At 34.9% G+C, this 22,343-nt stretch overlaps 1 protein-coding gene across 13 annotated transcripts in view; it reads left to right on the top strand.

Annotated features, from left to right (window-relative positions):
• Dennd1a (DENN domain containing 1A) overlaps positions 1-22,343 on the top strand; it is a 504,614-nt gene that overhangs the window by 109,789 nt on the left and 372,482 nt on the right. For all 13 annotated transcript variants that reach the window (XR_011704159.1, XM_071600929.1, XM_027944539.3 and 10 more), the window contains exon 3: positions 20,444-20,487. Coding sequence is in view for 12 of the 13 variants with exons in the window: in XM_071600929.1 (XP_071457030.1) it covers positions 20,444-20,487 (44 nt within the window). In the remaining variant the exon portion in view is untranslated. The remainder of the gene's footprint in view (positions 1-20,443; positions 20,488-22,343) is intronic.

The following is a 22,343-nucleotide window of genomic DNA, read 5'->3' as shown; positions in this document are numbered from 1 at the left end:
TTTGGGTGATACTGATTCTGCTGGCTTAGGGCCCACAATTTGAGGACTTTTGTTCTGCAATGATTTTTAAAGGTTATATTGTAGTTTGTCACATAAATGCATTATAATTTATTTAGTCAGCTCCTTATAAGACATTTGGATTGTGTAAATAGTTTTGCTATGATAAATAATATTATAATGGCCACCGTGCACATTTATTAGCATTTTCTTATAGTATATTTCTAGAAATTGAATTACCTGGTCAAAGGGCTGGTTCATTCTTAAGACCTTGGTGTGTAATGCTGAATCATATTCCAGAAGGCTGTACTCATTACATTCCAACTAGAAAAATATGAGAGATTTAAGTCAACATTCTAAAGTCTCTATGGGAAGTTTCCAGAAGGGACTACCAAAATAATTTAATATTGAAATAAGTGCATTGGCTCATTAAAATTATTATATTGTGAAGGTAATATTCATTTGGATATAAAAATTTTAATATAATAAAAAACTGGCCAATGCATATTATAGTTACACCTTGCACATGGATGATTAGCATGAAGTGGACCTCTTCAGATAAAAGAATAAATTCTTCCTTAAACCTCATAAGATGTGGATCATCAGGCTCTTTATAATTTAGACTTTCCTACTGTGAAGTCACATTGTAATTTTACATTTCCTATTATAATTTTATATAAAAATTAAGTTATCTTTCATAGGAATCAAAGCAGTTCAAGAGAAGGTAGTAACCTCTAGTGCTAAGGGGCCAAGACTGGGTATGAATCTTATTTCTGCCACTTGCTTTTTGACCTTAGAGTTCATTTCATCTCTAACCCTCAATTTTATACCTCTGAAATAATAATAGTAACCTGGGGTTTATATAGACAGATTGGGTATTGCTGGAACAGAGTATTATTATTTTGCTGGGATTCATGGAATTCTGCCATTAGTGACCTGCTTACTCCAACCTTGAGGGAAGACCATAGGTGAGAGAGCAGTAGTCTCGCTATATATAGCTCTTTCTATCCCCAGGGCCATTTTTGGGGGCCTTGGAAAGGTGAAGGGATGACATTATCCCTGCGACTGGTAGGTTTCACTGTGTTTTGAATGCCTCTTTGCTTTGTTCTTTTTTTTTTTTTTTTTTTAATATTTTTAGTTGTGGATGGACAGAATAACTTTATTTTGTTTAGTTTTTTATGTGGTGCTGAGGATCGAACCCACTGCCTCACACATGGTAGGCAAGCGCTCTACCGTTGAGCCACAACCCAAGCCCTACTTACTTTCCTCTTTTATGTTATCTGCTTCATTCCTTTAACTTTTTCACTAGATCTTGAGGAAAATTTTATCAATTCCAAAGTGTGTAAAAGCTCTTCAAAAATTTTACAGTGCTTTGTGAATTCAAAATAACATGATATTTGGCTCTATTCAAAGGCTCTAGAATCACTCAGTGGCCTCAAGGGTAGCATTATAGAGCTAGGTGATTATTTATATTCCTCCCAGATTATATTTTTTTGAACTTTTAGAATTTTGGTCTATAACATATTCACACTTTAGGTAGGTTATATTATACAAGTTTATTTGGGCGGTGGGGTTGTAGCTCAGTGGTAGTGTACTTGCCATCACGGGTGAGGCACTGGTTTGATTCTCAGCACCACATATAAATAAGTAAAATAAAGGTATTGTGTCCATCTACAACTAAAAAAATTGAAAAACAAACAAAACACTATTTGTAATTTGAATTATAAATTTTCTTAGAAATAACTTCATCTATAGCATTTAACTTCTTAGGCTAATTTATAAAGCCTATTTCATCCCCTTGACCCCATTGGTGGGGGCAGTTTGATGCATATGAAATTTTGGCACTAGTATGGCAATATGTAAATCAATGGATGTGTAACTGATGTGATTCTGCAATCTGTATATGGGGTAAAAATGGGAGTTCATAACCCACTTGAATCAAAGTGTGAAATATGATATGTCAAGAACTATGTAATGTTTTGAACAACCAACAATAAAAAATTAAAAAAAAGAAATTTTGGACTTTGGAGTCATACAAACATGATATTCAGTCTCAGTTCTGTCACCTAATAGCTGCGTAACTGTGGGAAATTCAACTACCCTTGAAGATTTTGTTTGTTTCTTTATAAATTATGGATAATAGTGCTCACGTGGTAGGATTGTTATGAAGATTAAAAAGGAAAATGTTAAGTTACTTTGGGGCCCAGTGCCACATATGTCCTTGATAATTGTTGTTTCTTTTTTCCTTATCTTTTTTGAACATATTGTTGTAACTTTCCTTTTTGAGTTATTATAGAAGTTTTGTTGTTTTTTGAATAGATTGCTAGATTGTCCTAAAAACTATAGATATGTTTAAGCTTCCTCACATTGTAGAATATTATATAATAAAGGAGAATAAAGTCAGTTTGGAAAATTAGGTCATAATAATGTATATCTTTAAAATTTCTCTTAGAAAACATGATTTTAGTAAAACTTCCCCTCCTTTTGTGGGATTAAGTATTTGAAGTTACTCCTGATCTTTAGCACATTGGCTGAGGGAAATTATATCCTGAACGAATAATTTTTAAGAATACAGCTGTTTGTGATATCTTTGTAATGCAGGTACTGTTTTTATTTCCACCTAAGTTTGAATATGATTTAATTTCCTGCTTCACTTCATCACTTTTTTATTTCCTAGTGGGATTTGGTTTATAGAGTTGACATTGTTTTTAGGTTTATATTTTTAATGGAGAAGGTTGTCAGCTTTAGGAATTCCTTTAAGGGATTGGAATTCATTTGCTTTTAGTAAAGCTGGAATCATTGTTAAACTCACAAAAATTATCTTTCAATGGATAGTATGTAACTGAACAGTTAAAAAAATGTTATTAGTATTGATGCTATTCCAATTATTGTTTCTTTAGTTTTTCTTGTTTAAATTTTTTTTTTTTAAAGGTAGCATCACTTGGACACAGGAAGCTTGTCTGCATTATTCTATTAATAAAGAAATGGTTGTTCTCTGATTTGATTGTTTGAATTGTGTGAATTGGGGAGTAATGTTTTTTTAGCATGACACTTTGGGAACTGCTACTTGGTTAGGATACTTTTGTTCCAAGGTCTCTTTGAGTCAAATCCTATTAAAAGTGAAATGTGACAAGCTGTGTAACAATGAAAATATTTGAACAATACAATACTTGTATTATTATTGTATGGCTTTGAGGAAAACCTCATACTGTGTCTAATTGAATTTATTATGCTTAATGAATTTTTTAAACCAAAGTGTACCTTTTTTGTTTACTTGATCATCCAGTTTACATTTTTTAAGTGTATGTAAAATACAGTATAAAATATATAGAATGCTTAAAAATTTGCAGTCTGAAAGATAATTATATAGCAGTTACACTATAACATTTGCAAAGAAATACTGTTAAAAATGACATTCTCAATAAGTTAGGTTCTAATAAATGGCTGGAAAAGGAAGGGGTAAAAATATTAAATTAACATTTGCTTTCATTAGCAGTTCCTGTGAATTTTTATAATAGAATTGATCACAGTGAATTTATTTGGTAAATTGTCAATGTCCATGTTGTGAACCTCCTTCAGAATGCCTGCCTTATGGTATCATATTCAGAAACATATCATTAATTTTAAGTAGTGTTCTTTTTCAAGAGAACAAAAAATTCAAATTTAGCTGCTTGATACTTGTTATACTATGTAAATTATTATGGTAAATGTAATATTATGTAAAAATCTCTAAAGTGGTTACATAGGGATTTGAATCCATGAAGTAATTTTTATTAGTTTCTGCAAGAATATCACTATGAATCAAATTTAGGAAGGATTGCAGTAGAATAAAGCAAGATGTTCTTTTTTCTTAACACTATAACTATGGAATAAGTGTTTCTCTAAATGACCCTTTTCTAAATCTCAGTTTTGGAAAGGAGTAAGAAGCTAGTGTGTGAGACTGTAAATTTTGAGAGCTAGGAAAAAGTTTAGTTTTGTGTTTCTGTGACACTGTCTTAAAACTTGGTATTTTATAAGTATTAAAAAAAAAAAAAAAAAGAAAGAAAGAAACCTGGTAGAAATGTCTCAGTGCTTTGGTTTTGCCTAACCTGTTTTTTCTTGCTCGATGATATAATACCTGTCTGGATTCATTGGCTTTATTATTGGATAAAGGTGAATCAGTCCCCCCTGCTATCCCTCCACCCCCCAGGTCTGAGAAAAACTGACTCAGTATATTCTGTTCCACCAAATATCACTAGCTAGGACTTGTCATATTTAAATGATATTAAGCAATATTAAACCCTTTCCTTGATCCCCCCCCACTCCCCAAGAGGACTTTGAAAGATGTCCTTAGGAGTTGGAAATAAAAAGACTATGTATGACCAGGCAGTTCTGCTATTTGAAAGACTTATCTAATTGAAAAAAATGACTTGCTCACAGCCTTCATAAAAATAAATTACAGTTGGATTAAAGAACAAAAGAAAACATAAGAATATTTTTAGAGGTCTAGGTAAGAAATGAGTTCATGAATAAGATATTTAAAAAGGCACAAATTATGATGGAAAGATTTGGTTTGACTACACTAAAGGTTTTTATTTTTTGTACCAGAGATTGAACCCAGGGGCACTTAACCACTGAGCCACATTCCCAGCCTTATTTATTTTTTATTTTGAGACAGGGTCTTGGCTAAGTTGTTTAGGGTCCCACTAAATTGCTAAGGCTGGCTTTTAACTTGTGATCCTCTTCCCTTCCCTTCCTAAGCCACTGGAATTACAACTATACTAAGATTTGAAAATTTGTTGTGGCAAAATAAACTGAACAGAATAAAAAGAAAATTATCAGATTGGAAGAATTTTGCATGTTTTAGATCCAGAATACATAAGGAACTTGAAGAATATAAAGATGGCTAAAAAATTAAACAACAGAGGTCACTAAAGAATTCAATGGTTAAAAATCATGAAAAAAAGTCACTAAAAATACAAATTAAAATCATGAGCTACTATCCTGACTAGGAGAGGATTGAAAGTGGCTCACCTTTTCTAAGGAATTTTAGAGTAGATTCCCATTGCTAGTGTTTTATCAAGTCTGTATAACAGTAATTCTCAAAATGTGGTTCCTAGACTGGCAGCATCAGCATCAACTGAGATCTTGTTAGTAATGCAAGTTATTGGAGTACCACTCCAGACGTACTGAACCAGAAACCGAATCTAGCCCATTAGACGATTTGGATACATGCATAAACTTGATAACTTCTTTAGAACCATAGTGATTAATACTATATGTTTTAGAAAAGATTCATATCCTCAGACTTAACTCTTTTACATCATACATGGGTATGATTATGTGCCAATAATTTCATCCCTTCTAGTCATCTGAGGGTGATGATATCTATCTTATAAAGAGTTGTGAAGCTTGAGTGATATCGCATGGTCTATGCCTGTCCTGTAGCATGTAACAAAAACAAGTATTTCACAAATGAAATAGGTATTTCATAAAGTCTTTTGTAGAAGACTTGGCTAGAAGTATTTCTGAATCAAACTACCTGGAGAATTTAGTAAGAGCAATTCATAGTAAAATTCCATTCAAGTGATTACGAATGGAAGGCAGCTCATTCTGTTTGGCACTGTGCTGGAATGCCTGCATCTTCATCCATGGAAAAAGCACAGTGGTGAGGAGATGTGGTTCTGGTCTTGGGAGCAGTTAGTTTCTTTGTCTGAGAGACAAGTACTTAGATGAGAGAAGGCATAGTCTATGATTCTAAAGGATTAGACACACAATCAGGTGCTGAGTGATCTACATAGCTGCTAAAACAGTGGAAGCTTATAGGGGAGAGCAGTCTGTGTGAGTTGAAGCAGTGGGTGGATTCCTGGAAGAACTTTTAAACTGTTGCAGTCATTTTTAAAAAATATTTTTAGTTGGGCTGGTTGTGGCTCAGTGGTAGAGCACTTGATTAGCATGTGTGAGGCCCTGGGTTTAAACCTCAGCACACATAAAATAAATGAATAAAATAAAACTATAAAAATATTTTTAGTTGTAGATGGACAAAATGTCTGTATTTTACTTATTTATTGTTTTATATGGTGCTGAAGTTCCGACCCAGTGTCTCATATGTGCAAGGCAGGCGCTCTACCACTGAGCTATAACCCGAGCCTGAAGGTCATTTAAGTACAATTTCCCACGAGCATATTTCTTTATTTACAAATTTCATAAAAAAAATGAACCTTGTTAAAAATGTAGAAAATAAGGAAAATCACATGTAATTTCATAACTCAGAGACTTATGGCTAGACATGTTAGTGAGTTAACTTTTAGTTTTGTTGTAAAACATTTTAAAAATACTAATTACTATTGCAGTATGATAGATCCTCTTTTTCTTCAGTGCTAGGGTGGTAACTCAGGGCATTATGGCATACTAGGCAAGCACTCTTTCACAAACCACTCTCCCAGTTCTAAATGTTTACATACTACTTTGAGTTAATTCTTCATAATGCAATGACGTTATTACAGAAACCACTTAATGGTGATATAAATATTGTGTCACTTGAGTTTATTAATGTTCCTTTTTCAGTTTTTAAAAAATATTTATTGTTTAGGTGTTGTTGGACACAATGCCTTTATTTTATTTACTTATTTTTATGTGGTGCTGAGGATCAAACCCAGGGCCTTGCACATGCTAGGCGAGCACTCTACTACTGAGCCCCAGCCCCAGCCCCTCTTTTTCAGTTTTTGAAGTCATCCTTGACGCATGCATTTAAAAAGTTATTTGCCTTTCTGATTACTTTCTTGAGATAGATTTTGCTTTGTAGAATTATTATGGACATTCTTAATGTTTTTGAGGTCTGCTGCCAAATTATTTGCCAAAAGGAGTATTAGTTGATCCCTTTCTTTGCTCATTCTTTCTTTCACTTGGCATTTATATGCTAGACCTTGTTTCAGGTACTGGGTATATGATGTTGAACAAAACAGGCAAAAATGTCCGTGTTCATAAAGCAAACATCCTAGTAGGGGAAAAATAAGTTAAATATGAAGTATGTTGGATGGTTAAATGCCCTGAGAAAAATGGTACAGGAAAAGGGAATAGGAATGGTGGGGATAGGAAATTGTACTGGTAAATGTGGTCAAGGAAGATCACATTAGGAATTAACTTATAAATAAGGGTCTGAGAGAACGCTCCTTGCTACTTAGCTGACTGACTGACTAGCAAGGCAGAGACCATGAATAGAAATGTGGCATGTGTGTTTGAGGCACAGCAAGTGCCTGTGGCTGCCAAGGCTGGGGTAGAGTTAGGAGAGCAGTAGGATGGTGAGTCAGGGAGGTGCTGGAGAACTAAGGATGCTTTTGAAGAGGACTTGACATGAATTTTATAGGATTCCTCTGGTTGCTCTTTTGAGGACAGACTGTAGGAAATTGGAGGCAGAAGCAGGGAAATACTTTAGGAGGCAATTATAGTAATCTAGGTGGAAAATATATAGTGGCTTACGCCAGGATGGTAATGGTGCAGATGGAGATAAATGGTCAGTATTGAAATATGTCTGAATGATTTAATCAACAGGCTTAGCTGATACATTGGATCTGAGATATAAGAATAAGATCAGGAGTTCACTTTTTTTAAATATATGTTTTTAGTTGTAGATAAATACAATATCTTTATTCTTAGGTGGTACTAAGGATTGAACCCAGTATCTCACACATGCTGGGCAAGTGCTCTACCGCTGAACTACAGTCCCAGACCCAGGAGTTCAGTTTTATACATGTAAAATTTGAGGTATCAAGCTGAGATGTTCAGTAGGCAGTTAGATAAATGAGTTTGGAGTTGGGGGAGATTGAGAAATAAATTTAAACTTGATAGGGCATATTTGGATTTGAAGTGATAAGATTGAAAGAGATGAGCAAGGATGACATCAAGAAAAAAAGTGAATGAAGAAGTCCAAGGCCTGAGCTCTGGGCACTTTAAAAGGAAGAAGTCAGCAGGAGCCTGAGGAGGATCCAGTGGTACAGGGGAGTGGCTGATCAGAAAACACAGAGTAATGTGAGGAGGCGGAAGCAATCACAAGTATGAGGTGATACTTACAGGTCAACTGAAGATTGATTATTGATGTTAGCAGTCAAAAAAAGAGGTCATTGATGTGACCACTGGTATATAAGTGGTTTTAGAGAAGTGATGGGATGAAAGTTTGATTGGCTTGAGTCCAAGAGAGTTGGGGGCAGGGAGAGGAACTGGTAGTAGTGAGCATAGACACTTCCTTTGAGGAACATATCTAGAAGGAGAATGAGAGATGGGGTAGTAGCTATTGGAGAAGGAGCTTGACCTTTTAAAAAATGTTTGCAGAAATGATAGCATGTTTGTATACTGATGAGAAAGATCCAATAGAGAGGTAAAATTAATTTTTTTTATTATTGGTTGTTCAAAACATTACAAAGCTCTAATTAAAAGGGAGAATTGATGGAGATATATCGGAATTGTTAAGAGGGGATGGGATCTTTCTTCACAAATGGATAACAGTGGCCTCTGTAAGGGGCAAGGCCAGTTATTCTCATAATAGGATGAAGACAGAGTCTATAGGGAGAGGGACTGGATGGGTATAGGTGATAGAAAGGGTCCTGTGGGAGTTCTCTTCTGATTGCTCTGTTTTCCCAGTGAAATGGCAAATAAGATAATAGCAAATGAGGATAAAGAGCATTGGAGGTTTGAGGGGAGAGGAGAAAATATGAAATAGCCCTGAAAAGAGCAAGAGGATAAATGAGGGAAGGAAAATGTTGTATGGTTAACTGAGTTGTACTAAACCCCACTTCTGGTTGATAATCATGAATTATTAAGATCGTTTATGTGAGATTGTTTTGTTTAGCCACAGTCAGCTACAGGGGTGCAGTTGAGCAGCTGGATTTAATGAGGATCGGAGGTTGACCAAGTAAAAATGACAAAGTGAGAGGCACAAGGGAGCTGAGGATATATATAAGGAATAGCTATAACAATAGAATGTAAGCTGGGCTGGGAGGACAGTGTAGACTGGAGACAGATGAAGGCAGTGGAAGGGCTGGTAGAGTGTGAATCCCTATGAGACTGAAGAGAACAGAGAATGAATCAGCAAGTGACCAGGAGAGGTCATGACTAGAGACTGAGATGCTTAAAATTGTGATTACTGAGGGGGGTTTAGAATAGATAACAGTAGAGTTTAGTGTTTGGATAGGAGAGTTGAGGTTAGATAGAGGATAGGATTTTGGGGGATAGGAGGCCAAGGAATGAAGAGTTTGGGGATTTGGTAGGATCGTTTATGTGAGTGGCAAAACCCGTAAGATGTGGTGGGAGTAGTGTAAAGTGAGTCTGAGTGTGCCAGGATCTATATCACTGAAGGAAGGAGGAGTAACCTTGGGATTAGTAGATGACAGCAAAGCAGAGCAGGGAGAGGGAATGGTCTGGTGACCTGAGGTTAAAATCTGGGGTTTTAGAGAAGAAGAAGAGAGGATGGTCTGGAAGTGGCAACAAGGAAGAGTCCACCTATTCCACCCCCAGGTCAGGGGGGAGGAGGGCAGAGAAGAAACATCACCACTTGAGAGGACTCCAGAGGAGCCCATTCTTACTTGGGTCCCAGTAAGAATGTAAGAATGAGAAGGGAATTTATGCAGGAGAGGCTGAGAATTTGCTGCTGGCTGACCACAAGTGCCAGAAAGCAAGCGTTGTGGGCTGAAGGGAGAGTGTGTGTGTGAGGGTGCAGTGTTGTGCTATTCCTTTGGCGACCTCATTTAAAATTCATTTTGCTTTTGATGGAGGACATGGTTCTTTGTCTTTTAATTTTTTAAAAAGTGCTAGTATGGGGCTAGGGTTGTGGCTCAGTGGTAGAGCACTTGCCTAGCATGTGTGAGGCACTGGGTTCGATTCTCAGCACTACATATAAATAAATAAAATAAAGGTCCATTGACAACTAAAAAAAACTTTTTAAAAAGTGCTAGTGTGATTGAATGTTAAGTCGTATAAGACTGTACAGTTGGTCAAAAGTATAAATTGTTATGCCTTAAGCACATCCTTTGAAAAGGTCTGATTGGGATTCTGGGAAGAGGAGAAAGATGACAAGAACTTGTCAGGTTTTGTGGGAAAGTGAATTGATTAGACTAATTAGACTTGGAGATTAATAATTAAGAAATGGAGAGGAAATTGGGTAGGTTGTCTTAATGGTAAGGCTAAGGACTCTAAACCAGCTTTATAACATAAAGGTCTTGAAACATGAAAAGTGACGGGTGGGCAAGAGACAGGAGAAGGGGACTAGAGATTCAGAGGCCAGTCGAAGGAACCACTGTAGATTAAGTCAGTGGTGTCAAAAGGAAGATCCCAACTGTTGTTGAAGGGAAGCTGAGAAAACTGTGGCATGTGTGGACGGAAGGAAGGGATTTGAGGGGAATGGAGGGTGGAAAATGGACTTTAATGTTCAATGTGGTCCACGTAACCAGGTGGCCCTGAATAGCCAGGGGTGCTGTGGCTGGCTTTCTCTGAACTATTTCACGTGTGGTTTGGACTGAGGTCAAGTTTAAGAGCTGGGATAACCTCTTATTCTTAACTTATCTTTGGGGACTCCATGGTAAAAATTTTCCTTATCTATTTCTATTTCCTCTGCCTACTGTCTGTACAAAGGTTGATCAAGATTTCTTCCTGAGTTTGTCCAAATGGTGAGTAACTGATATACATAGATCCATTAGATGATTTCTCTTGGAAATTTGAATCTTGGGTGGAAAAAAAAAGCCATTACAGTTGACTCCCTCTAAGGTCAGTGCCTTGAAAGATGTCCATTGAGTCCAGCTCACGGAGTCCTATTCCGGGGAAGTCATCTGAGTTCTCTTCTTCCTCAGGCCAGGTTGTTAGGTTTTCCTTGGATTCTCTGAACTCCTTCAGATTAATTAATTCAATCCATTCTGCTCAGGACACTGTTTCTGTTGTGCTTCCCAAGGCACTGACTGATTCTCCAAGTTAAAGAATGATTCTGTTCTGAAAGTGCTGGACTTTCTATGGTGCCTATTTAATTGTTCCCTGTGACCTGAAAATTTAGTTTATGTTCCCAACAATGGAATAAAATGGTGATCTACTGAAAAAAAAAAAAAAAAGAAACATGAAAACTGGTATAGGTCCTATAAATTTTTAATGTAGAATTACCATATGATCCAACATTCCACTAGTGGCATATACCCAAAAGAAGTGGAAACAGGAACTTGAACAGATATATGTATGCCCATATAAGCAGACCAATAAACAGTAGGTGAAAGGTTAAAATCACCCAAATATCCATTGATGGAATAATGCATAAACAGTGTGGCATATACATAATGGAATTTTATTCAGCTTTAAAAAGGAACAACATTCTGACACATGTTGCAACATGGAGGAACCTTAAAGACATTATGCCAAGTGATGTAAGTCCATCACAAGGGGACAAATGCTGTATGATTCCACTTTGATGAGGTTTCTATATAAATTATATAGAAACAGAACACAGACGGTGTTTGCCAGGGGCTGGGAGGAGGGGATAATTAAGAGGTGGCATTTAATGGGTTTAAAGTCTCAGTTGGGGAAGATGAAAGGTTCTGGAGATAGATTGGTGGTGATTGATGCATAACAGTGTGAATTACTTAATGTCACAGTGCCATGCACTGGAAGTTAGTTCAAGTGGTAAATTTTATGTCATTATTTTGACACAGTTTGAAAAAGTGATATTTAGTATGTTAACCACTTCTGATAATATAGAGGTAGTAGGCAGCAATATGCCTGGGAGAGAGAGGCAAAATTTTGGTAAAAGAAAATCTTCTCTTGACAGGCACAGTGTGTTTCACTTGTGGAGATGTCAGCTTTTATCTGTGCTATATGCACTAGGTTGGTCTTAGCACTAGGGTTCTGAGTATGGTTCAGAGGAACTAGGAAACACATTTTCTTAAGGAGGAAAACATTTTTTTCTCTGTTCTTATTTACTGTTTAATTTTTTTTGATGGATGATACAAAGATAACATCTAGCCTTCAAAATTATCCTGTTTTTAATGAGTTCATCTTCTAAATATTGTGTTCACTAGTTGGGTGCTAGTTACTTTGTAGTCTTTTTATTTATATCCTGAACTTGGCAAAGGAATTTAAATAAAGGAATTGGAAAGCTCTCATTCATAATCTGCTAAGGCCTATTTCATGACAACATGTTTTAGTTATTTGTCCAGATGTATTCTTATTGTTGAGTCACAATAATGACTAGAAGACAGATCAACATGAAGACATAAATAATTAAAGCCAAAAAAGAAAGCCAGTGTTGGATTCTTTGGATTCGAATGGATCCAGGCTGAATCCCAGCTCTGTTACTTAACTGTGAATTTGCTCTTAGTGAGCTTCACTTTCCTTATTTATAAAATATTAATACATCTTCTTACCTGGTAGGGTTGTTGTAATTAAAGAAAGCAAGTTAAACCACTTATGGTAATATCTGGTATATCGAGGCATTCAGTAAATGGTAGCTGGTAGTGGTATAATTCTCACTGAAAAATGTTAAAATGTTTACTGGACCTCTGTGGGTGAAACCCAGTCTGCAAACTTAGAAAGCAAAGATATTAGCAGAAAGGTCCTTCAATTTCTACATATTCACTTCAGGGTTTCTGTAAATCTGGGAGAGTCCCTAATGCATCTGATGTTTACAGATCGTTAGCAAACAGATGCCAGGAGGCAAAAAATAAACTGTAGCTTAAAGACTTTGGAGCCACTAACAAAGTAGGGAAAATCAGTTTCTGATAAAGTTATGACATTTCTAAGTGAGTAATAGAAGGCAATGGGAAATTTTAATTGAGTTTATAAAAGTTTATTTCAGGAACACCCATATTTCCAATTTGAGGCACACCTATACATCTGTAGCCATTTAATTTATAGTGCTTGCTTATTTCTCCATTGGGGTTAATAACATAACAACAACTAATATTTATTGTGTGCTTACCGCATTCCAATGTGATATTTAGGAAGCCTATAGCATTCAAAGTCTTGTTTTCAATTGGATGTTTTGAAATTGGCCTTTTATCCACTTGGAGAAACAGTATATTTAATGAGTTTATTTTATTTATTCTGTTATACTTCAGATATTTGTTGGGTATTTATAATAGGCAAGACATTTTGTAGGAGGCAAAGCTAAGAAAAACACGGGACCTGGCCTCACAAAATTCTCCTCTTTATACTGTATACTGTTAAGAAGTAAGTATAGTGCATCCTGGAATGAACTTTGGTCTAATATCCCTTCTTTGCCAGCTCTTCCCAGAAGCTTTTTTCCCCTCTGGACAAGGCTAAGTGCTCCTCTGTTAATCCTGTGGAAGAGCTGAGCAAGTCTTGTTTAATTCTGTGTTTTCCAATTAGGGTTAGCTAGACTGCAAACTCCTGGAGGTCAGGAGACTGTGGCTTATTCATCAACTGGGCCAGCCACATCAAGTGATTGAACCATGATTGAATACTAATTTTATAACTTTAGACAAGTTTGAAAAATCCTAGACAAACCTCTTGATTTCTTTGTGTTAAAGTTGTTGCAATGGTCCTGATAGCATAGCTTTCATGAAGGTAAAAGCAGAAATTTTTACTAATGCTAATCACAGCACTGGCACATAGTGGGTACTCCATCAATAGCTTAATATTTGAATCAGTAATTAAGTCATCTCTTTTCACCAAATTTGACAGATGTGATATATCTATTTATGAAGACCATATGCAGTGATGTCACCTTTGTAATACATAAAGGGCACAGCTGTCATTTAGGTTAACTCTAATTATTCACATTGGCATAAAAATGTGACACTTAGGTTGCTCATTCAGAAAGATAGACTAGGGCTGGGGTCTAGCTCAGTTTTAGACCACCTGCCTTAGGCCCTGACCCAGGTTTCAATCCTCAGTATGGCAAAATAAAATGAAAAGATGGGTTAAAGTGAATCCTAGATCATAGAAACATTACATGAAGCCTGATATTAAAGCCATTAAACCAACTTCATCTATGTGTTTTCTATCAATTTGATTCGTTTTAGGACTAAACTCTTAACTAATTTAAAAAGCTCCTAAATATTAGAATTTAAATAGTAATAAAAATTGAAAGCTAAGATATGCAGTAGGGAGAAGGCATCCCCACCCCACCCTGTTTAGCATACATTTACCCTCTTTTCCATTTTAAAGTCCTTTTTGGAATTTCTCTTATGTTTTGCTTTTGGGTACACATGACATAAATTTGGTTAAGGATCATATTTATATTCCTTTTGTAGATAAAGTTATGAAAAAATTTCAAATTATTGGTAGGCAGTGGCATTTTCTGGGTGAAATCCATCAGCACTCTCCAGAAGGAAATTTGAAACTCTAGATTTTACTGTATAATGTCAATGGACTCATTATTTGTAGAAAGCTGATGCATTTAGGACTTGTTGATTCACTTAATTGCTAACTGTACAACATTCATAACTCCAACAACTGAAAACAATAGGTCAGTATCTGCTGTTTATGCATAAATAGTCACATTGTAGCAGGATATGTTGAAAGGCAGAGTATGTTAGTCGGAGGAGGAATGGGGCATGTGAATGGTCCCATTGCTTGCCATACCAAGGTGGGTTTTGCTCTTTTCCTTCAAAAATACTCTTTGTGCTTTTATTATAGGTGTAGATGGTCAACTGTTTCTATGTTATCAGGCTGGCTCCTGTTGAAATAGTATTTAATTGTATTTTAAATTCCAATGTTAGGGAGGGGGATGCCAGAACAGAATTGTGGTTTAAAATTGGGATGATGAGTCCTAATTAGAATAAGTTATAATCCAAGTGTATATAATGTGTCAAAATACACTACAATCATGTATATCTAAAAAGACCAAATAAAAAATGATCTTGAAATTGAGATGATACAATGTTTTTCTATCTTACAGTTTCATGATTCACAGTTAATATATGGAATAGATTTTTTTTAAGTTACAGATTCCTTTATATACTGAAACCAAATAAATGTTTATTTAAAGTTCTTAAAAATGATTTTTCCTAGTTTGTGAGTTAGACTCCTTTGAAATTTTAATGGTAAATCTGCATTTTAAAACCAGTAACTTAAAAAAAAAATAGTAATTTTTAATTTAGAAATGTTTGAAAGACAAAGTCTTTTTTTTTCATCACCAAGGAAAACCTGTTGATTTTTTAAAAATATGTAAAATATTTGAAGCAGTCCTCTTAAAAATATGCTTTTTTAATAAGTAAATTTTAACAATCATAAAAGGAATAATTTATTAGAATAATTGTATTCAGTTAAAGTGCTGAACTAATTCAGATATTTTACAATATAAAGTAAATGAAGCTGAATTTTTTTGTAACTTTAATAGGTTTAATAGGCAATGTCCTTGAAGTTTTTTATTTAGCTCAGTCCAGTTTGTAGTCACACTATCAGGAAACTTTAATTCTGCATTATGCAACATTTAAAAAAAAACTTTTCCTTGCAGATTAAAAGAAAGTTTATTTCTGAATGTGTTTTGGGAAAGATTGAGCTGGTCTTCACAAGGTAGCACAACTTCTTAACCATTTTCTGAGTCTACATTTTTTATGTGTGAATCTGGAAAATGCCATTAATGAAAGAATAGTGGAGTGGTCTTTATCCTGTTTGCAGCATATTCCCATCTTCTCATCTGGAAAATTAAATCTGATTACAGCTTGGATTAACATTTAGAGTTGTGGGAAGAGGAAGGTAGTATCTTAAACTCCATGAAATTGAACAATGAGATTATATCATTTATAGCTAATGTTAAAGTCCTACTTTTTTAAAGAGCAGATTTTTTAAATTATGAATTATGAATTTATGTTAAGTATTTTGTTTCTTATAGACTGAAATATCTTAGATAATGATTGGACAAATTCAGGAGGCATTAAATGTAATGTTTTCTGCCTTGATACTTGACATGTTAAAAGTGAAAGCAGTGTGGATTTCCATGTTTACTGCTACGTTGGCAGCTTCTCTTAAATTTCCTAAAGAAGCTCCAGTTATAGAAGTTACTGACATTTGGCCAATATGCAGTTATTACTAATTTCAAACAAACGAAGTCAGTATATTTTTAAATCAATTAAATAATATGTCATGCATTAACTCTTCAAGTAGAGTCATTTGTGTGATGGAGAGGGAAATGGGGAAATAATTTGGTCGTGTGTGTGTGTGTGTGTGTATTCATTACTAGTTACTGATGTGCAAACAAGCCCTCATATATAACTATGGTGCTTTTATGAATTATTTTGTATTTCTGTTGTAAAAGATCTGTCTACCACGTTTTCTAGGAACTTTAAGCCTAAGGCAGAACTCAAGGATTTTGGAGCCTGTGTAAAATAATTTATAGCACCTTTCCAGTAAGTCTTGCCCAAACTCTTATTCTATTAATTAAACATCCTGTGGCAATCTGGTATATCTTAAAGATTTAAAAGTATGGAAGACTAGAAAGCATAGACCATTGAGATGGAAGAAAATTAGCCTTTCTTAAAAAAAAAAAAAAAAGAAGAAAGAAAGAAATAAGACATCTTTGTTCCATGTCCCCCCTGATGTGAAGATGTAGCCTTTTATGCATGGTTATATTCTCTGCCTGAATGAGATTGTGCTGTTGGGAGTCCTATCTTGTGAAATGTCTTGTTTAAAATATGGAAATGCTTCTTGTGGTCCTCAGGTGAGTAGTGCACATATGTTTCTATGGGGACAACCTTGTAGATGGCAATGATGCTGGGAGAGGTAGGACCCATTACATTGACATAATGTGAAATCTCTTTAAGAGCCAACTGCCTCTTTTAGGGCTGTTTAGTAAAAGGTATGTGGACTCTATCATGTATTGTTGGCAAGATATTTTAAATGCTATATTTGCTGTTGAAAAATATTTTCCTGGGAAATGATGAAATTGATTTTTAAATTTGTAAGAAACTATGATTTAAATTAGGAGAAAGTTGCTGAGAGAGGAGGATAAGGAAAGAAGAGTGTTCTGTGTACCACTCTATTATGTTCTTAATTTTCTGTCAGCAAGACAATTCTTAGGAAAAAGCCTGACATATGCTGATAACTGTGTTCTTACTGCCAATTGCCTAAGCAAATTGTTGTATTACTTTCTTCCATGGAAGTACTCTCATCCGCAGATTTTTGTGTTGAAAGTGAGCTGTTTGGTGACACTGCATTTGGCGATGAGCATACAAATGTGAGAAGGTGTTTTGGAACATTAGCAATTATAGTATTGGATGGTGGATAAAGAAATAAATACATAAATATTAGACCAATGCAGTTTTCCAGTATATGTTATTTTCCATATAAAGATATAGAACATTTCATAAAATGTTCCCAGACCATTTAAAACTCAAAGAAATGCAGCTGACGCAATGAAATACATAGAGTACTTGTAAAAACATACAGACACGCAAGTGGATTGCTGCCAGACAGAAAATTTAAAGGCGGTTTGCTTAACTGCAGGGTGCTAGGTTTTGTACATGTGCCATGCTGAAACTGTTAGTAAGGCGGGTGTTGTGTTGCTTGAGAAAAGCAGATTGTATTTAGACCTTTTTAACTCAGATGTTTCCAATGCCGATATTTTGGTGACATTATGGCATTGTGATCAACTCAATGTGAAACAACATTTCAACCTCCTGTGCAAAATAGAGATTTTAGGAAAACTCAAATAAATTGTTTGCAGTCTCTGTGTTAATTTTTGTAAAATGGCTTTCATAGTTTTATTAACTATCAGACTGGATCTTTGAGCTAATTGAATGGAACTTTATAGGGTGGACGTTAGTTTTTAAAAGCATTGCTTTTTTTTTTTTTTTGAGTACTGTTTTAGAGAATATTAAGGTCCCTTAAGTTTTGCTTTTTATAAGCCTCAGGGACTTTAAAGAGAAGTAAACAAAAGTTTTATGCTTGTATTGTAGTAAATAATCATGCATATGTTACCTTGAAACCTTATTCTGTTAAAATTTGGTACTCTTACTTGAGGGATAGCCTTGGAACAGCTGAAGGAGTTTAATTGATGGTGTTTATTTCCCTGTCATTGAGGTAGTGGTTAGGATGATATGGTTGGTATGGCCTATATGTTGGCATGCTATAGCCATCTTTACCATCAGTGTATTAAAATAGGTAGGTTTTTCTTTTTGTCCATTCCTTCTTCTTTTCAATTCTATTATATGTATTTATGAATAAAATAATTTTAAAGTGACAAGTCTGATGTTAATATAGTTTCTTTTTAACAGAGTTGATTGAAAAGTTTTAAGAACCTTCTCCCACCCATGAATAAGAAACTTAGTTTTTTAAAATTAAAGAATATACCACAAATGGTAGTTCCTAATTTTATCTCTTCACAAAATAGTGATAGAAAAATAAGTCTTTGGTTTTATTTCTGTCTGTGTTTTGTGGTTCCCAAGAAGCATAGACTACTGCAAGAAAGAGAACATGATATTACATATTTATATAGGAGTCATATCTGTATGAAATTTTCTACTTGAAGAGTGTTAACCACATGACAATTGGAAGAAAAAGAATAAGCCTTAGATGATTTTGTGGTTTTTCCAACCTCTATTTTATTATGTCCCTCAGTGACTTAGACCTACATATTTTTGGTCTCTGGATCAAATTTTAAGTTGTTTGTGTATGTTAGGAATTAAATCCCTAATGTTTTAAGGTCCTTTCCTTCTCCCTCTTCCCTGTGGTATACTTTTAGAGGTTTGTTGCGCAACAGACTGTCCTCTGTATCCTGCTAGCTATTTCTTCTTTGTAGAGTACAGGTTAAGCATCAGTAATCTGGAAATCAGAAATGCTCCAAATTTCAAATTTCAGTGGATGCTCAACCACTGAAGTCTGTGCAAATATTCTAAAAATCAGAAAAACTTCAAAATCTGTAACACTTCTGGTCTGAAGCATTTCCAGGTAAGGGATACTCATTCTGTAGTTTTCTTGTCACACTGTTGGCACCATCTGGTTTCCTGTCTCATGGGAACTGAATCCTTGTGTGGTTTCAATCCTTCTGGCTAATGATAAGCAATAGCTTCTTCATCTGGCCCACCAGAGTAGCCTTGAATGGTACTTTAGGGGGCATTACTCTAGAATTCTGTTAGTCTCCATCAAGACATGTCATGGATCCCTTGCTAATAGTTGAAGTTGAGTATAAAAAGAGAAATTGATCCCCAGTCTTTAAGCCAACCAGAAGATACCCAAGAGCCAAAATGATCTACAAATAGAACTTTTTTGCTCCACCCATTTTGGAAAACTATTTTTGGTGTGATTTTTGTCTCTCTCTACTTTTGTTGTTAGACTTGGAAATTTAAAAAATAACATCCATTGGCTGTAATGACTTGAAAACTGACGTATTCTAGAATTTAAATGTAGTAAGCAAATAGGCCCTTCCTTTTTTCTCGATTCTTCACCAAGTAACCATTAACTGTGCTTTTGTATTATGATTTGGAAGCATTTAACTTTTACATGGATTCACTTTCCCAGAAAAGTAAATCAGTGTTATAAATTGATGTTTTAGAAGTGAAAAGTGATAGTATATATTGTGAGATCACTGTTAGATGGGAGACCCTTACACACTGAGCTTTTCCATAAGATTTTTTGCATTGATACATAGTTTCCCACATAGATATTATTCTGATCACTCCCCTTTATGTGTTTTTGAAGAACCAAATCTTTTTTATTAGAAAAGATTGAAAATTTTCATAATCAATAGTAAATGGAGTGCTAATAGCTTTTAATTAGTACAGTTCTGTATTGACTTACAGACATGGAATTGGATTATCTAGCCATGATGATTTAAGAATTAGGTGATACCTTTAGTAATTTCATTCTAAATAGATGTTCAGGAAAGTTAATTTCAAACCTGTGTATTTTTATAGTTTCTCAGCAAGTATAATTATGTCAGACAGAACATTTCTCATATCATGATATTTGATTACATTGACAAGCTGAAAGTGTTCTGTTTTTAAGGAAAACTTGGTCTACTTTTATCTGAATTTTTATAAGAGTTCATATGTGCTTGGGAGAGGATATGTTTTATTTTCTAAAAGCACTGAGTTTTGCATTTCTTCCTTGAAAGAATTCTCTCATTTTCCCCTTCTCCCCAATCTGAAGCTGGGTGCTCAAACCAACAAGCCAACATCGTAACAATGAAATGGAGACAACTGATTATAGAAGAAAAGTCAAACAGGTTTAAGACTCATTTTCTCTGGAAAAATATATTGAGGGCAATTTGCAGCTGGCAAAATTTTTGCATTAGGTAATAGTCTAAAGTTAACAGTAGCATCAGGTCTTTAAAATTTTTCCTTTTTATATTTCTGGAGGAGGGTAATAGAAGTGCCTTGCCGAGCCCTTCCTTGTGCTCATCAACATAGCAGCCTCAGCTGCCCCCCTTGGATCCCCTGCCAGGGCTGCTATCATCTTCTGATCAAATATTAATGTGTGATCCTCTGCTTGCTCACTAATCCAAAGCCAATTAATATTATCTGTCAATTATTTACAGATCCTGAGGTGCAGAGGCAATTCCCGGAGGACTACAGTGACCAGGTTCGGAATGCGTAATTAATTTTTTACATGACAAAATTTATTTCAGAGTTGTTCAACATATTATTACTGTTCTTTTTACTGAAAGAGATAAATGAATTTTTAGAAGGGAAGAAAAGCAGTAATTAGGAACCAAAGACAAAAAGTAGAAAATTGAAGTAGGATTTGAAAATATTAGTGCTAGATTTGGGTGTTTCCTTTAGAGGGGGAAATGTTCAGAAACTCAGTGTGAAAATTTATCACAAATTTCACGTTTTACTTTGAGGTATGTTCCAGTCTGCAGTTCATTAGGAAATCCTTTTTGGATTGCCTGTGAACATTTTCCCTCCCTTTTAATGCTGTTTAAGCAGTCAAGAAGCAGTATAACCAAAAGGAGAGTGAAGTTATAACATTTCCTGGAATCTGAAATGGATGATGAAACTGTCAGTTACAGTAGCACTGGAAGAAGGTGATACATATGCAGGAATTGTCTTAGGGTGAAGATGATTCTGATGATGGGAGTGAAAGTTCAGTTTGGCCATTTGGTTCTGCCATCTCAAAATTCCAGCATTCTTAAAACAGAATGGAGTGGAAGGAACTATTTTACTCATGAAATAGTGCTGAAGTTCTGATATCACTTTACTTTTTATAATAAATTCCATGTTATGCATTCAGGATCCCATTTTCTTTTTTTTTTTCCTCTTTTTTTTAATATTTAATTTTTAGGTGTAGATGGACACAACACAATACCTTTATTTTTATGTGGTGCTGAGGATCAAACCTGGGTCCCGCCTGTGCTAGGCAAGCGATCTATTGCTGAGCCACAATCCCAGCCCCCAGGATCCCATTTTCTACATTGCGAAATATTGAAGATGTTTTGCAGCTCTATTTGGCACCTTACATTTTTAGTTCAAATGTACAATTTGGTATACTTTTAAAAGCATTTTTTAGATAAAAGTATCCCACAACTTTATAAAACCTTTCACATGAAAGCTATTGTACACAATCAAAGTGTGTTTTTGAAGCACATTCATTTATTTTTCTATTAACAGTCATTAAATGAGGGAAAGCATAATGGAGTAGAAATATCTACTACAGTAGAAATAACACCTTTGCATTATGGCCTGTCATATAGAAAGCAGTGTATCTGATACATCTTTATGTGTACAAGGATCATAATGGGATTAGTAATATAACTGGATAAACAAGAGGTTTTGTAATGAGATTTTATAGTTTAAGAACCTAAGAGGACTGGTCTGGTTTGCTTTGTATTTTCTCTCCAAACTAAAACAAGATTGTTAAAAATCTTAAAAACTTCCCATTCTACCTCTGGCTTCATCTTTCACCAGGAGAGTTAAATTTTTATCTTGCTTTAAATTTCCATAGGATTAAGTCCTTTGGGTTTAAACTACAAAATTAGAAGATTATAGAACCTTTTCATTAATGAGGTGGGTTTTTTAAAATTTAAAATAATGTCTAAAGAGCAGAAAAGTATTGTTTGGAATACACTTGAGGCCATAGCTCTTAAGAAAATTATTGTTCTAAAATCTTGTGTCTAGATAGATGACCTTTGTGGTCCCATGTTCTGAATTACCCAGTGAGAGAAAGTTTTGTGCGAAAAAACTTAAAATAGCATAGTTACCATCTGGGTCTGTTCCTTTAAACATAGTTTCTTACTATATCTGAAAATTTTTGAGCAACATGATTTTTTTAGTATAACTTTAAAAAATTGCATGGGTAATATGTTCATAACAAAATGTAGGAAATGTAGGTAAAGCAAGAATAAATTAAAAAGAATGGAAAGAAAGAAAATATAAATCTGCTATTTTACTATTCATAGATAACGACTGTAATGTTTTGGTATTTATCTTCCATGTTTA

The sequence above is a fragment of the Marmota flaviventris genome, chromosome 13 (assembly GCF_047511675.1).
Source record: "Marmota flaviventris isolate mMarFla1 chromosome 13, mMarFla1.hap1, whole genome shotgun sequence".
NCBI lineage: Eukaryota > Metazoa > Chordata > Mammalia > Rodentia > Sciuridae > Marmota > Marmota flaviventris.
Note: the sequence above shows the minus strand (reverse complement) of the source record. Positions and strands in the feature narration are given on the sequence as shown.